Here is a 14,488-nt window from a genome sequence, read left to right as displayed (position 1 = left end):
CTGCACTCTCACAGATTGAACGTTTTGACAACCTTTTTTTATTTTTTGTCTTGATTTTTTTGCGAATTCCATAGAAACCAGTTATATTAGACTGCTGACAAAAAGATAGATCACAGATGTTTATATTTAAGTTCAAAAATTGATGTTTTATGCATTTCTTTTAAAACCGTTTGTAATGGTTTCAGACATAAAACATTAATTTTCGAACGGAAATATGAAAATCTGCAATCTGATCTTTCCTCGGCAATCTTTTATCATTGGTTTGCAGATATTTACGCCAAAATTTGCTCTTTCCAAGACAAAAAAAAAAAGTTGTAAAAATGGTATCTGTGAGAGTGCAACCATAAGTCTGATAGAAAATGGAATTCCAAGTTAAGTGAATACTAGATAAGAAAAACAAATGGAAAAATACTTTTACCAACATATTATTCAAACGTATTTATTATCGAAATTAATGCAATTATTTATTTCATTATATGAATAAAGTTACTGAAGGCTAATTTCTCTTAGATAAAGGATTCAATTTATTTACAACAGTGTGATAGGATAAGAAAATCCGTCGTTTCTAATAAAGCAAATATAGAAACTTTAAATGGACTTCCACGTGTCCACACCAAATTATCAATGTAGATTCGCTTTACATGCAAATCGAAAACATTTGAAATAAGGCAACAGTAGGTTGTTACATTACAATTAAGATAAGATACGTAATAATAATGTCGACAAACTGTCTTATGGGAGAATTTGATGGTTCGAAAAGGTTTCCACCTATTTAGCAGAGAATACATTTTTTGAAGATTCAGACTCACTATTAATGGCTTTGTTTTTAATATTTGTTACACATACACATGTTGAAAGCACTTACCAAAATTTATGGTCTCCGGTAGTAATTTACCTTATACAAGACGCAATACATGAAAACACATTCAAAATGGCCACTTAATCTCGACGCCATGTTTGTCAAAGATCTTTATTTAAATAATATTTTTCTTACGGTTTTGTGTATACTGAACTCGTACTTTGTGGGGAGAAACTTTGTCCGAACAACATTATTTGGAATAATCATGTAGTTTGAGTACGTGTTAGCGAAAGAACTGCAGCGAACACGTTATATATTACCTTTTGGGACGTGTTCATCAACAACATAAATATCTACATTAAAGTTATGGAAACCAGAACTATGTACGTGTAACCATTTGAAAGAACCATGCATTTTAATATCGAGTTTCAGTGTATATTCGCAACGTTTGGAACGAAATGGACAATATTTGTACAGAATGCCATATTACTTAGAAATATATTTATCGGCTTCGTACAGTCATTACAATTTTATTTCTCACAGCTTAATCGTGATTGACTGTTTGTAATTCTATCGACATCGGGCTTTCCATCTTGTTACTGATATTTTCAACGTATCGTGTTGCCTTCTCGCCATGTGTAGATGACCCCAACTGTTTTTAAGGTCAATAAGTCAACAGTCAACGATTTTATGTAAACGAATTCAATAACGGTTTAACCTTCGAACACTCCGTGATACATATACGTTTTGACTAGCAGATCAACCAAATTTCTCATTTTGGCATACCGGGTACGTCTCTAGAATCAGTCGTTTGACATATTTGTCTGTATCGTTTTAGTGTTGTTGTCTTTTACACTTTCAGTTTGATCACTTTGTGCGACCATCTATAAAACTTTTTTTATTAAAGCCTTATCTTAATTTTTCGACAAGTTTCTGACAAAGCAGTGCTCAAGTGGCAACAAGAACATCATCAATGAAATACATTTACTTTTACAAAACACACGAGTTTATGGAACACAGATTGGTGCATAAAATAAATGACCATGTTTTTTATCATCATAATAATCATCATCTTTAAACATACACAACATCTTTACATCTACATTCATAAACATTCTCATATGTATAAAAACAGAGATCAATGTATACAATACATATCATCATCATTAATTTAACTTGTCTTTCATCTTCATTGTCTGTCACTAGATAGCCGTAAAGCATGCACACCTTTTTCAATAAACCAGACCCCTAGCATCATAATTGCTAAACTAGACAAAACGTACTTTTTTGCCGCAGACTCTTGTTATTACCGATGTGGTATTCTTTTATTTTGCTCAAAATATCTTGCCAATCAAAGGGTCGTAGATAATACCGTTTTGTATTTTTATTTCAGGGCGTTCCCCCTATCAGTTTGAAACAAACGAATTTACAATAGTTGAATGGAACAGTCAGTATAATACTGGTCTGTTCGAAGTCGTCTCTTTGTTTCAAGTACGATGAAAGATCATGGACTGGACTTCCCAATTTAACATACTTGCAGAATTCACAACACGTTAAAGTTAATGCTCCTCTGTTATCAATCGTGTTCCTTAAGTCAAATGAACTATCAAACAAATGTCCGAGAACCAATTCAATTCCATCTTGGTGATTTCTTTGTTCGTCTACTTCTATGAATATTCCAATACGTCCTTTTTTAATATCGTCGTACTTGCGAAGGGAAACATCAACAAGCTGCTTTGAGGTCCAAATCTCAAACAAATCCTTACTACTCAAACATTCGTTGCCTCTCGCTGCAACTTTAATAGACAAAACATCTGCGTATTCGTGTAAGACTTCTCCGATATCAACTCCGAACATATCTTTGAAAAGACCAAGGCGTATGTCATTAAACTCCAATCTGGGGTTGACATATATATATTGATCATAGTTTAATTCACCTCCCTCTATATTTTGTTTAGGCAATATCAACCGCACTTGCATTTTAACAAGTTTATTTGCTGGAACAAACAGCCTATCCTCCTTTATTACTTCACCCCCTGTCGTTGCCTTTGAAGGAGTAAAGTCCACGCCTTGGACTCTATGATCTTCTATATAACTGAAAATGTCGTCAGAGTCTAAGTAGCAATGCTTATCCATGAACTTTTCTTTATATAGAATGCAAGTTTTACAGTCTTTTACATGGAAGCAATTTATTTTTTCCGTATTTAGCTTCAATGCTTGCAGAAAAAGCGTTGTAAAGTCACTCTGTTTCTTTTTCTGAAAAACTTCACTAGTGTCGGAAGTGGTGGCTGCTTTGTACTGAAAGCTTTTCACAGAGCCACACTTAAGCATACTCCCTTTGATTGTAAATGGATAGCAACAGTCAAAATAAGAGAAAAACTTATTTACATGATTCAAACTCTTTAGGTATGTTTGAAATTTATCTACTGTAATTACTTCTGCATTGGAAGGCTCTAGCATTCCTGGCGATCCGTGTCCTGAATAGAAAAATATTAAGGTGGATATATCTTTATTTTTGTTAATCCCTTCAATTGCACGCTCTAATCGTTTCTGATATGTTTCTTTATTTTGTTCGATGAGAAAATGGTATTTGTCAGGTGAATTGAACATGTCTTGAAACGTTTGTTTAACTTTCTTTGCATCATTTAGGAAGATATCTGCTCCCTTTCCCCCGCCAGCGATGCAAATTACGGCTGTATTTTGCCCAGAAGTTAGCGGATGACCATCGTCGCAAGAATGACACCCAACTGGGTTAAGGTAATGACTATTGGCGCATTCACTGCAGACCACCATGTTAGACACACATGAGATTTCATGAACGAACATTTCCCTGTCTACTTCATTTGCCATTTTGGGATTTATTAAACATATCTCACAGTTTTCAGCTGTTGGTTTGTGCCAGCGACGCAAATTCTTTAGTCGGACAATGTGCAAAAGTCTGGAAACCACGTCGTTTTGAAATGAAAAATTGCTTTGAGATGTAACTACTTTGAGACAGTTGAGTGCAATATCTATCTCATTTTGATTGATCTTCCACTTAAACAATCGATGCATTTTGCCATGAAAACATTTGCAGAGTTCTTCATTATCCTTAAGATCTCTAAGCCATTCAGGATGACTGCTTCTACATAATAACTTTTCTTTGAGTTTTTCAAGATCGGAAATGCTTGTTTTTATACCTTGTTTAAATTCCAAACAACTTTCACACATATTGTTTGTCATGATTTCTTCATGTGTTTCTGACATCATGTTTCGACATTGCTTTTCAATGCACGTATTATCATCACAGGAACAGTTTAGAGTTGCAATTGCAGATTTTACAATTTTATGAACAGTTACATTGTTTATTCGTGTTTTGCATTTTGTACTGCACACGCTTTGGCGACGGTCTCCCTTTTGCAAGGTATCCTGTAGCTGCTCAACAATTTGTTCTATTTTACGACACTGTTCCAATCGAATTTGACAGTATTGATCGAAATCAACACTGCAAGGGTTTTCACCAGTTAGCAACTCCAACATTGTAACACCAAAAGCAAAATAGTCTAGTTCCTTCGAGATTGTTGATATCTGGTCTGGTAAATATCCACGTGTTCCATAATAACTGTCACACTCAGGTTTTTGTTTGTTTTTCAGACTTTTCACCTCGCGTGCATTTCCGAAGTCTCCAATCCGAGCGTTGAATTTTGAGTCGAGGAATATATTTGCCGATTTGATATCAAGATGTAGCAGACCCTTTTTGTTTTCTGTGGACGAGTGCAGAAACGCAATACCTTGAGCAATTTGTAACATGATTTTAGTCCGGAGCTCCTGAGAAAGAATAATGCTTTCACGACGTATAGCACGAACATTATCATCTTTTAAAACTTCTTCCAAGTCACCATTTATCATAAATGCTGACAAGAAACATATTCTGTTTTCATCTGGACTTTTATACTTTGCAAAAGTTGGCACAACTGCGAAATGTCGTAGAATTGCTGCCGTTTCTTCATTCTTCATTGAGTTTTTGGCGTCGACATTCTTGGTCTGTATGTCTTTTAATGCAACAGGGATATTAAGTCCTGGAAGACTTTTTGAGTTGTAGTGGACTGACCCACACAAATCATCTGCAAATCTCCCTTTCTGAATTTGAACACCATCGCAAAATGCAATTATGTGGTCTATTTCCTTTATGTTAAGTCGTCTCAGTCGACCGTCGAACGGACACTTCGTCTTGTCGGCAAAACATTCTTCAATGAATTTGTTTGTCTTTTCATCTTCATTCTGAAACTAAAAGTAAACTCACCCTTATTTTAATCCAAATAGACAGGCTAAAGTTATCTACAAACATATAACCATTAGACACAAAAAAATCTTATTGGTAAGCATAAAATTGTTTGTGAAAATTGCTTTAAGAGAGAGAGAGAGAGAGAGAGAGAGAGACGAGACGAGACGAGACGAGACGAGACGAGGCGAGATAGACAGACAGACAGACAGACAGATAGACAGATAGATAGATATAGATCTTTTATTTCCTCCATATATGGAGAGCAAAACATATATACAGCAGGTTCAGTTGGTACCAAAATACAATATTAATGTCAAATAATGCACGTTTCTATATACACAAAAATGGAAAAATATATACATACAAAGTTAATTACATGGTGGTTTTAGAGTGGAGGGATAAATTGAGAGACCTATACTCGCAAAATAAGTGAAGATGACAACGCAATCATCAACAGAAAGATATAAATGAGTAATCGATCGTGGTGTTTGGCTTATTTGTTTATAATTGCAGGGTTTTTGAACCTAGAAGCGAAAGCAAAAAGGGGGAATCAAAATATAAATGCTTTTAATAATATGGATATACAAATGTGAAATGATACCTGGTTTATATGGTTGAGAACAATATGAAGTTCTTTGTTTTTCACTGCATGTTGTATTTTAGATTTTAGGAACGATATTGAAACATTTTCTATTATAATATGTTTATGTGAATACAAAAGACTAGGTATCGCACAGTGCATACAAGAGTCTCCTCACCTATTTCCTATTATGATTGCTCGTATATATCTTCAAATAATGTAATGATAATTATATGAGCCGACTTTGTAATGTCCTTGCGCAGTTTTATTACTTCGTACCTGCTCAAAAGCTGAAATTTTTACCTTTGGTTGTGATTTCAATCCGTTAGTTGGAATATTCTGTTTGTCAGACATATTTTCAAACATCGAAATACGCCGTTGAACTGCTTTTCCGGGGCGGTTTGTTGTTTTAGTCTTAAGTTTAACGACCTCATTCGGAATGTTTTGTTCTCGGGACAGTTTTTCAAACATATCCACACGTTTATTGACGTTATCCATATTCCGTTTTGCTCCTTTCGCTCAAGGGTAACAATAAAAGTACTTTTATCGCCCTGATCTTGCTGATCTCGTCCACGTAAACCGTTTCTGAAATTATATTACAATGCATACATATTCTAAGATAGCATATGATTATGAAACAAACTTCATACAAGACCGTGAGCATTTATAATCAATAATGCAAGGGACATTCATTGGGGGATAATGAACATCAGTTTAAAATCAACAAAGAAAAAAAAAACGAGAAAAGAAAGAGCAATTTCCATTTTTGAAAAAAGTTTGCATCAGTTAAAGGGATCATTCGGTGCCCTTCCTCACTTACGGAAGTGCGGTCCTTTATGTTGCGCTGTTGGTGTAGTTCTTACAACAACATCCGGAATGGGTTAGATTTATAAGATCTCAAATGGAGTTACATAATGTTTATTGATTCATACCCAAGCATCATGTGAAATACAAAACTACAGGCATAGCTATATATGAAACATAGTATTCAGTATGAATAATTACAATATGCTATAGTATATCAAGAATTGTGTCCAATAGACACATATAGATTAAAAATGTAACACTTATAAAGTCCGGTACTCAATTAATGTGTTTGACGGTTGCAATCGTCCTATGCATTAAGTTGATCAATATTTGTATATAAACTATAAATGCCATGGTCGTGTTCAAGCCCTGTGTTTGTCGTTATTTAAAACCTCCAGTTAAATATGGATTTTACTGGTAAAGTGGATATGGTTTAATCGTTTGACGTGACACTCTTATTCAAAATCAATACATTCACATGTATAACAAACATTAAATTAGAGTATTATACCTTAAACTACTTACTTAATAATACTTACTTAATAATACTTACTTAAATAATGCATTTATGGATACTATTAATAACTGATAACAAGATTGTAACCGTGTATCTAATAGATGAAAACGCAAAAATATTAAATGATTGGTGAATGCTAAAAGATTTACTGCGATCTACTATCATCTCATAAGGTAGAAATTACCGTGTTTTCCGCATCTTTCATTCAAATTAAACTCGGTATTCTTAATAAAAATATTGTTTTCGACATTCATTCATCCTTTTCGGTATATTAAAACAATTACATGTATATAAATCGTGGTAAATCTTACTTGGGAGTAAGAGTGCATTTTTAAATAAAGCCGTTGGTCGATTCGTTGTTTAAAGTTTAAAGTTTACCTGCTTCCTATGCAAACTTGCCAAACTATGCATACCCCTAGATTTGAGATAGGATGTAACGCGATATCAATGACATTGCGTTGTATGCAGATTGAGTAGAGAATATCGACTTTTTCAGGTGACCTTTCGTAATATAAGACAGTTATTGTCAATCTGATGTTTTACAAACCATGTATATTTTAAAGCAAAACTACATTTCTCATAACTCATTATTCAACCGAATTAAATTTTTCACTTGTAATTTTATTGTTGAAAATTGTATATTCCGTTGCAAAAAATGTATTGGATTACATCTTCTCACATTCAATTGTTAATCCTTTTGAAAACATCTTTTGTCATCTGATATAGAAATTGATGAAAACGTATAAGATAAGAATTATTTTACATACCGGAAATGTTTTATTCTCTATAATATTGTTTAAAATATGTATTACTCATGCGCTGTAAGCTTACAGTGAAACACTATCTATCCATCTATCCATCCACATCCATCCACATCCATTCATCCACATCCATCCGTCCGTCCGTCCGTCCGTCCGTCCATCCATCCATCCATCCATCCATCCATCCATCCATCCATCCATCCATCCATCCATCCATCCATCCATCCATCCATCCATCCATCCATCCACATCCGTCCGTTCGTCCGTCCATCCATCCATCCATCCATCCATCCATCCATCCATCCATCCATCCATCCATCCATCCATCCATCCATCCATCCATCCATCCATCCATCCATCCATCCATTCACATCCGTCCGTCCGTCCGTCCGTCCGTCCGTCCGTCCATCCATCCATCCCATCCATCCCATCCATCCATCCATCCATCCATCCATCCACCCATCAATTCATCCACATCCATTCATCCACATCCATCCATCTGTCCGTCCGTCCGTCCATCCATCCATGCATCCATATCCATTCATCCACATCCATCCGTCCGTCCGTCCGTCCGTCCATCCATCCAGCTATCCATTAGTCATGAACACCAAAGTTTCAACTCCTCTTTATTAACGGTCACTAAGTATCTTAGTAAAACAATTGTGAAAATGTGTCATTGTTTTTTTTTAGGTTGAATTTAATGAAAACTTAAAGTGTTTTGATGACAAAAAAGAAAATAAGCAGGAACAATATCCATAATTAATAATCTAATAAATCATAGCAAAATCTAGACAACTAAAAAATAAACACAAACAAGCTTACGTAATCATGTTGACCTTAGATTTGGTATAAAGAACAGAGGTTGTTACCTTTACATTGCAGTAAGTGGATTCTCCAAGCTTGCGCCCATCATTTTTCTGAACAAGGAAGTTTAAACATTATAACCAAAAGTTCATGACTGTTATCGTTTTCGATTGATCACCTTAACACTTGTTCATGTTGTTCATCTTTATTTAAGTTTAAACATCTATATTTAAGTTCAAACATTCAATACTATCAGTATGGGTAACGTATCTCTAGAAGCCCGCTGACCAGCGTGATACCGCCAAAATGTTATAACATACCAACATACACACAATTTGGAGCACTCAACACTTTACCAGATCACGTAACAAGAGCACATTCACGGCTATCTCCCCTGGATTTAATGTGTAGTAATTTTCTAAAAATGAGCTTTCACAGATACCTATGGTCGACTGCTGGAAGTGTTTATTAATTAGCCACGTGCCAATTTTTTACAAGTAATGATTTTTGAAAAAAGCTATTATTGATTACTTCTGCAAACGATTGACGTACGATTATTTGAACATTGCTTTGGTATTCAACATATATCAAGTACACTCGCACTAAACAAATATAATATTGACGATCTAAAACACTGAAACGTGACTGAAAAAGACGCGGGAAGTTGTAACAACGACACTAATGCTAACGGGAGTTGTTGTTAGGGCCTCGACACTCGAAATAATGACGGGAAAGCATCTTACAGCGACAAGAGAGGTAGTCGACTTGAGTGGTAACAGAGAGAGGTAGATATGACTACAGGAATATAAGAATTGGCGATGGGAGAATTGACAACACCGATATGGTTGAAAATTGGACGTGTACGCTTACGGCAGTTGAAAAAATGATATAGGGAGATGGCACATAATGACATATAATAAAAAAAAAACAACGACGAGATGTTTGGAAATGGTGATACGGATAATAACGACAACAGGGTCGTAAACAAGGGCGATTTGAGTGGTAACAACAGCGGCAGGTGTGTAAGTATTTGCGAATTAAATCTAAACAGTGACGTTTGCAGGAAGAGCAACAACGATAATTCCATATTTTACAAGAAAATATCTCAACATGTCAAAGAGTCTCGCTCCAAAACCTTCCACATATAGTTAGCCTTAAAATCAACTAAACACGAAAACCGGGTTTTCAATTTGTGCAATCAGAAGGTTTGGGAACATTGAAAGTATTATGAGTAAGCACATTAACTATGTATTGTATGCTCTATGTTTGATAGGCAACAATTTCAAGCCCGCTGATTAATAGGTGAAATGGTGCTAAATTAAATATGCGGCCTTTTTTATGAAATAGAGCTCGTATGGTTTTATAGGCAATAATGCAATAGGCAAGCTTCTCATAGTGAACAATTGTTCAAAGTTATTCTAAACTTTCCAAAACGCAGGGCAAAGTTTAACCCAATATAAGCCAAAATACAACAAAATCAAAGACATTTAAGAGTAACATTGACCGTTGCCTTATTGATATAGGTGTTTTTTCTTGACCCACTGAACTCATGTGGTGACCAAATGCACTCTTTTGTTTTAAAATCTCAAATGTAAGTTCGTCACAAATTTCTTTTATTAATTTTGTGTGACCTGCAATTTATTCCTTAAATATTGTATCAAACTGTTTAACTATTCCTATCTACTGCTCAGACAAGCCAACTGTGACCAACGACCAAAAAGAGTGACCGTTAGCTTTGACCTTCAGACATTTGTTATTTAATTAGATTATTAAAATTATATTTTGTACCATATATGTACCATAATTTTCATTAAAATTGAAGTAATGGAAGAACGTTTACTTAACTGATGTGCAAATCTGGAATCTACATGGTCTGTTCCGTGAATGTTTAGATTTAGTTAAATCCATTTGTTTAATTGTTTAGACATTGTTCAAACTATATATCCTCGTGATACACCAAGTACCGCATTGGAAATGACAACTTACACACATGTTTTATCAAAACTCCCTGTACTTGTCTTCTTATCCACACAACTGGTTTATTGAATATCCGGAAATAAATACCGTAGATATAATATTCAGTGCCGATTGTGCGATGATAGACTCACCGGCGGATTATCATAATTTTAGGATTAAAGATAGGGTAAGAGTTAAGGTTCAATACACAACCCTCCCTGAATTGACAGCATGTGCTTTATTACAACCCGCCCTACCAATAAAATTAGAAACTATTCGGGACTCCTCTGCCATTTTATCGAAATCAACCTCGGATGTATATGGACGGTTAACATACTCAGATTTAATTTAGCAGTTAAATTTAATAACTTTACTCTTGGGATTCGAAATTATGTTTGCAATGATACACTTCATTGGCAATCAATTTAAACTTATATTAATAAATACTAGCTAAAACACTTCATGAAATTAATGATATAATTCAACAATTTACGAACTACTTCAACTGATGTACCGGCAAAAATCCGAAGTTATTTTCGAGAAAAATGGCCGAAGAAATCCGAATTAATCAGTCATATAACCTTAAACGCGAACTTAACAAAGGCCGGTCACCGGTATCCGAGAATAGCTTCCGTTGCTAGTACTGATACCTGGGAGTATTATTGTTATCGAATTTATGTATTATTTATCCATCTAATAATATGCGATTTGATTGTGCACTTAATAACGATTGTAACTTAATTGTCTTAATTGAATCTGTAGTATATACTATTGACACTCTTTATGAATATTTTGAACGCTTCATCCTCGTTTTCGCTCGTATAAAATAATGTATTTTACCAGACACATGAAAGTGTTTTATATATACTTAATAAACAAAGTTGAAAATTGTATTTATAATGATCTGTGTATATTGTGTATTGACGATGTGCTTTGTACAAGTCGAAATAAATACTTCTGTCTGACTGTAATGGGGTTTAAACACAACACACCATCTTGTCAACGTGATCATTAGCGCCAAGCGGTCAAATTAACTCATTGTCTGCATGGGTCTTGGGGAAAAAGCACAAGAAATCATATTCAAAATCCTAACGTAATTAAGACAACGCCGTTTTAGTGTTTTTAAAACGTTTACTCTTAACAGAACATTAAAACAACAAGGCAATAACATTTTTTATGACAAGATTTTGTTATAGAGTTCATCCAAGTTACAATACACACTTCACATGAATTCATCAATAATGTATCTTGTTTCTATGCAATACACTAAATAATGTTGTTGTTTTTTCTATTGTGTGTGATGACTGCCTAAATTAAACCAAAATATCACACCAATCTCAAGATCATTCAAAGCACCAAATACACCATACATAATCCACATATACATCACTTTATATCATGGCATATATTTTTGTATTTGTGTATATTAAAACAATAACCGCTATAATTTATATTTTCCGTAACCAAAATATTTGTATTTCACGCATTTAAACAGCTTTAATAAATGAATATAATAGCCACATCAATATAATTACATTCATGAAATAAAGATATAACATTTCATAAGGTAAGTACACTGTTTAAAAGAAGGTAAACATAAATAATTATTTTAAATGGAAACATTTATTGCTTAAATAAAATTTAATATATAGCACTGTTAGATCATTTAACAAAACATAATACGTGTATGAGTTCCATGGGTATAAAGGGATTTATAAGTAAACATTTTTGTTCACTGTCTCAAACAGTGAAATGACATATAAATGTATTTTCTCTGTTTTGAAATTTTAGCCCGCTCTTAATTCCAAATCAAACCTCAGTGCGCATAGGGCTGGACTCAAATTCAGCAAAGTGTTTTTAGTTTGGATAAAGTTAGCCATTCACATTTCTTATTCATTGGTCAATATTTATCCAATACTTAATGTTGACCAACCAAGTTGTTTTATACGAAAACTAGCCAAAGGATAACATGTGGGTGGTAACTTATCAAAGTTTATACAATTGGCTGCAATCTGTCATGTTTGGACATCACATTTAGACGACCAGATCCGAGACAATCACCAGTTGAAAATCACAAAAGTAGGACATGTATATTATAATACCACATTTATATAGCACTCTTTTCATATGTCACATACGTTCAAAAGTGCTTTACAAGTAACATTTCTATACATGTTTATACATACAGGCATACGGCTTAAAAACAGCATCAAATGTACTACAAAGTAGAGCGTAAAACAATCATTATAGAAATGAGTTTTCAGAGCTCTTTTAAAAGAGTCCAAAGTGTTTGAGTTCCGTATTCACATTGGAAGCGCATTCAACAACTTTAGAGCAGCATAATGCCATGTGAACTGTATATTACCTCTACGGTCCATGCCTCTTGACCTCTCGTAACCTTCTTGTTCTGAGAATATCATGAATGAATCAGTCTGGTATCAAACGCCTTTAGGAATGCATCGCCTCCTTGTGTTTCCGAGGAATAATAATTATATGACATATATAGTGAAAACTGACATATGGGAGGGAAATATTTCCTAGGAATTCAAGAGTTCACACACAAAGCCATCATGTGTATATTCCTCACAAAACAGATTGAACTCTGACAGAATACATTTCTCTGCATCCCATAAACTAGAATTCTGCTTATCGTATGTATCGAGTCGCCGGTCTGTGAAACCCATCAGTTTTCTTTTTCTGGCCATGACCTTGACCTTTGTCATACTGACCCCAATATCAATCGGAATCATCTACTGACTATGACCAACTTGCAAACCAAGTTTGAACACTCTACAACAAAATATTAAAAAGTTATTATTATAAATGAAAGTATGATTCCGAGGACGCCGCTTCCGCCGAGGGCGATGCTGGACAAAGTAATACATAAAAATATAATTACTGGTTTTCTTCAGAACCCATTCCTAACAATCAGCAGGAAGCAGTTTATGAATGTCTGAGACACTCACTTGTTAAGACCCATGGCTATACTATGTCCAAGGGATGATTTCAAGCAGATTTAAAAGTGAATCACTGTGTATTTAACCCGATACTTAATTAGCAATTAATATACCAAGAATTTAAATTATAGATTTAATAGAAATATAAAGGTCAACCAATAAATGCCAGCATTCATCATTTCAGCAAAGAATTTGATATGTAGTATTCCATTACGTAACACAGAATTTACTTAATGCCCTCGTTCGCCCTTTCTCTAGTGCAGACAGGTTACTTTTTTCGTCCCCAGGAAAACCAGTCACTTCCTTCTGCTTTATTTACTGCCCATGAATATAAGGTTGATCTTCTAAGGTCAGGCAGCTCTTTGCCAACCGTTTCTTGTTGTCGCTTCTTAAGCATAGAACCACTGAAGAACCCTGGATTGGAAAACGGAACGAAAACGTCATGATGTTTTTCAACAAGCAGCGGAATTAATGCAAACGCTCGTTGTGTCCTTATTTTATTTCCATTAAAAAACGAGGGAAAAAGTATAAAAGCCAGATTTATGCTTCTTGCTACTCATGTGCTTATTGTATCGGGCAACATGTGTACCAAGTTTCTTTTGAATATCATCATAACATTAATAGAGTCATGGCTAAGCATAAAATTTTCGCACTAGGACAATGAATATTTCTATGACATGACAGCAAGGCTATGACTATACTTCGATTTGATTTCTTGAAAAAAACCCAGACAAGCTAAAAACGAAAATATAATGTAATGGGAGATCTCATGATATGTTATTCAATGTCAACCGTGGATTTATTTGAAATATTTTTGAATGTGCATGCTGATAGCTGTACCACTTGAGCAATCAGTATTGGGTCATCAAGTATGATAAGTATCAACTAGAGCCATCACATGCGTGATAAGGGCCCCGAATGATAACATATGTGAAAGGGGTGCAATTTGAAAGCATGTTATTAAGAATATAACCCCAAAACTATATGTCAATTGTAAAATAGATGTACTTTAAAGAAGCAAATTTGTGCATTACTGTAAGCTA

At 34.5% G+C, this 14,488-nt stretch overlaps 1 protein-coding gene across 1 annotated transcript; it reads right to left on the bottom strand.

The window, feature by feature from the left end:
* Positions 1-509: 509 nt before the first annotated feature.
* LOC128240586 (uncharacterized) lies at positions 510-8,839 on the bottom strand. The gene is made up of 3 exons (XM_052957279.1): positions 8,598-8,839; positions 5,947-6,228; positions 510-5,065 (listed from the first exon to the last, which is right to left on the bottom strand). Exons 2-3 carry the CDS (start codon positions 6,139-6,141, stop codon positions 2,189-2,191), a joined length of 3,072 nt encoding a protein of 1,023 aa, XP_052813239.1. The 5' UTR covers positions 6,142-6,228; positions 8,598-8,839; the 3' UTR covers positions 510-2,188.
* Between the last annotated feature and the right edge of the window lie 5,649 nt (positions 8,840-14,488).

This window comes from Mya arenaria, chromosome 7, assembly GCF_026914265.1.
Source record: "Mya arenaria isolate MELC-2E11 chromosome 7, ASM2691426v1".
Lineage (NCBI taxonomy): Eukaryota > Metazoa > Mollusca > Bivalvia > Myida > Myidae > Mya > Mya arenaria.
This window is presented reverse-complemented; position numbering and strand designations above follow the sequence as displayed.

Bases quoted from the DNA above. Each gene is read 5' to 3' on its own strand.
- LOC128240586 (XM_052957279.1), bottom strand. From the start codon at position 6,141: ATGGATAACGTCAATAAACGTGTGGATATGTTTGAAAAACTGTCCCGA. The intron at 5,066-5,946 runs GTAAAAATTTCA...GTTTACTTTTAG, and splicing joins GATTGAAATCACAACCAAAG to TTTCAGAATGAAGATGAAAA.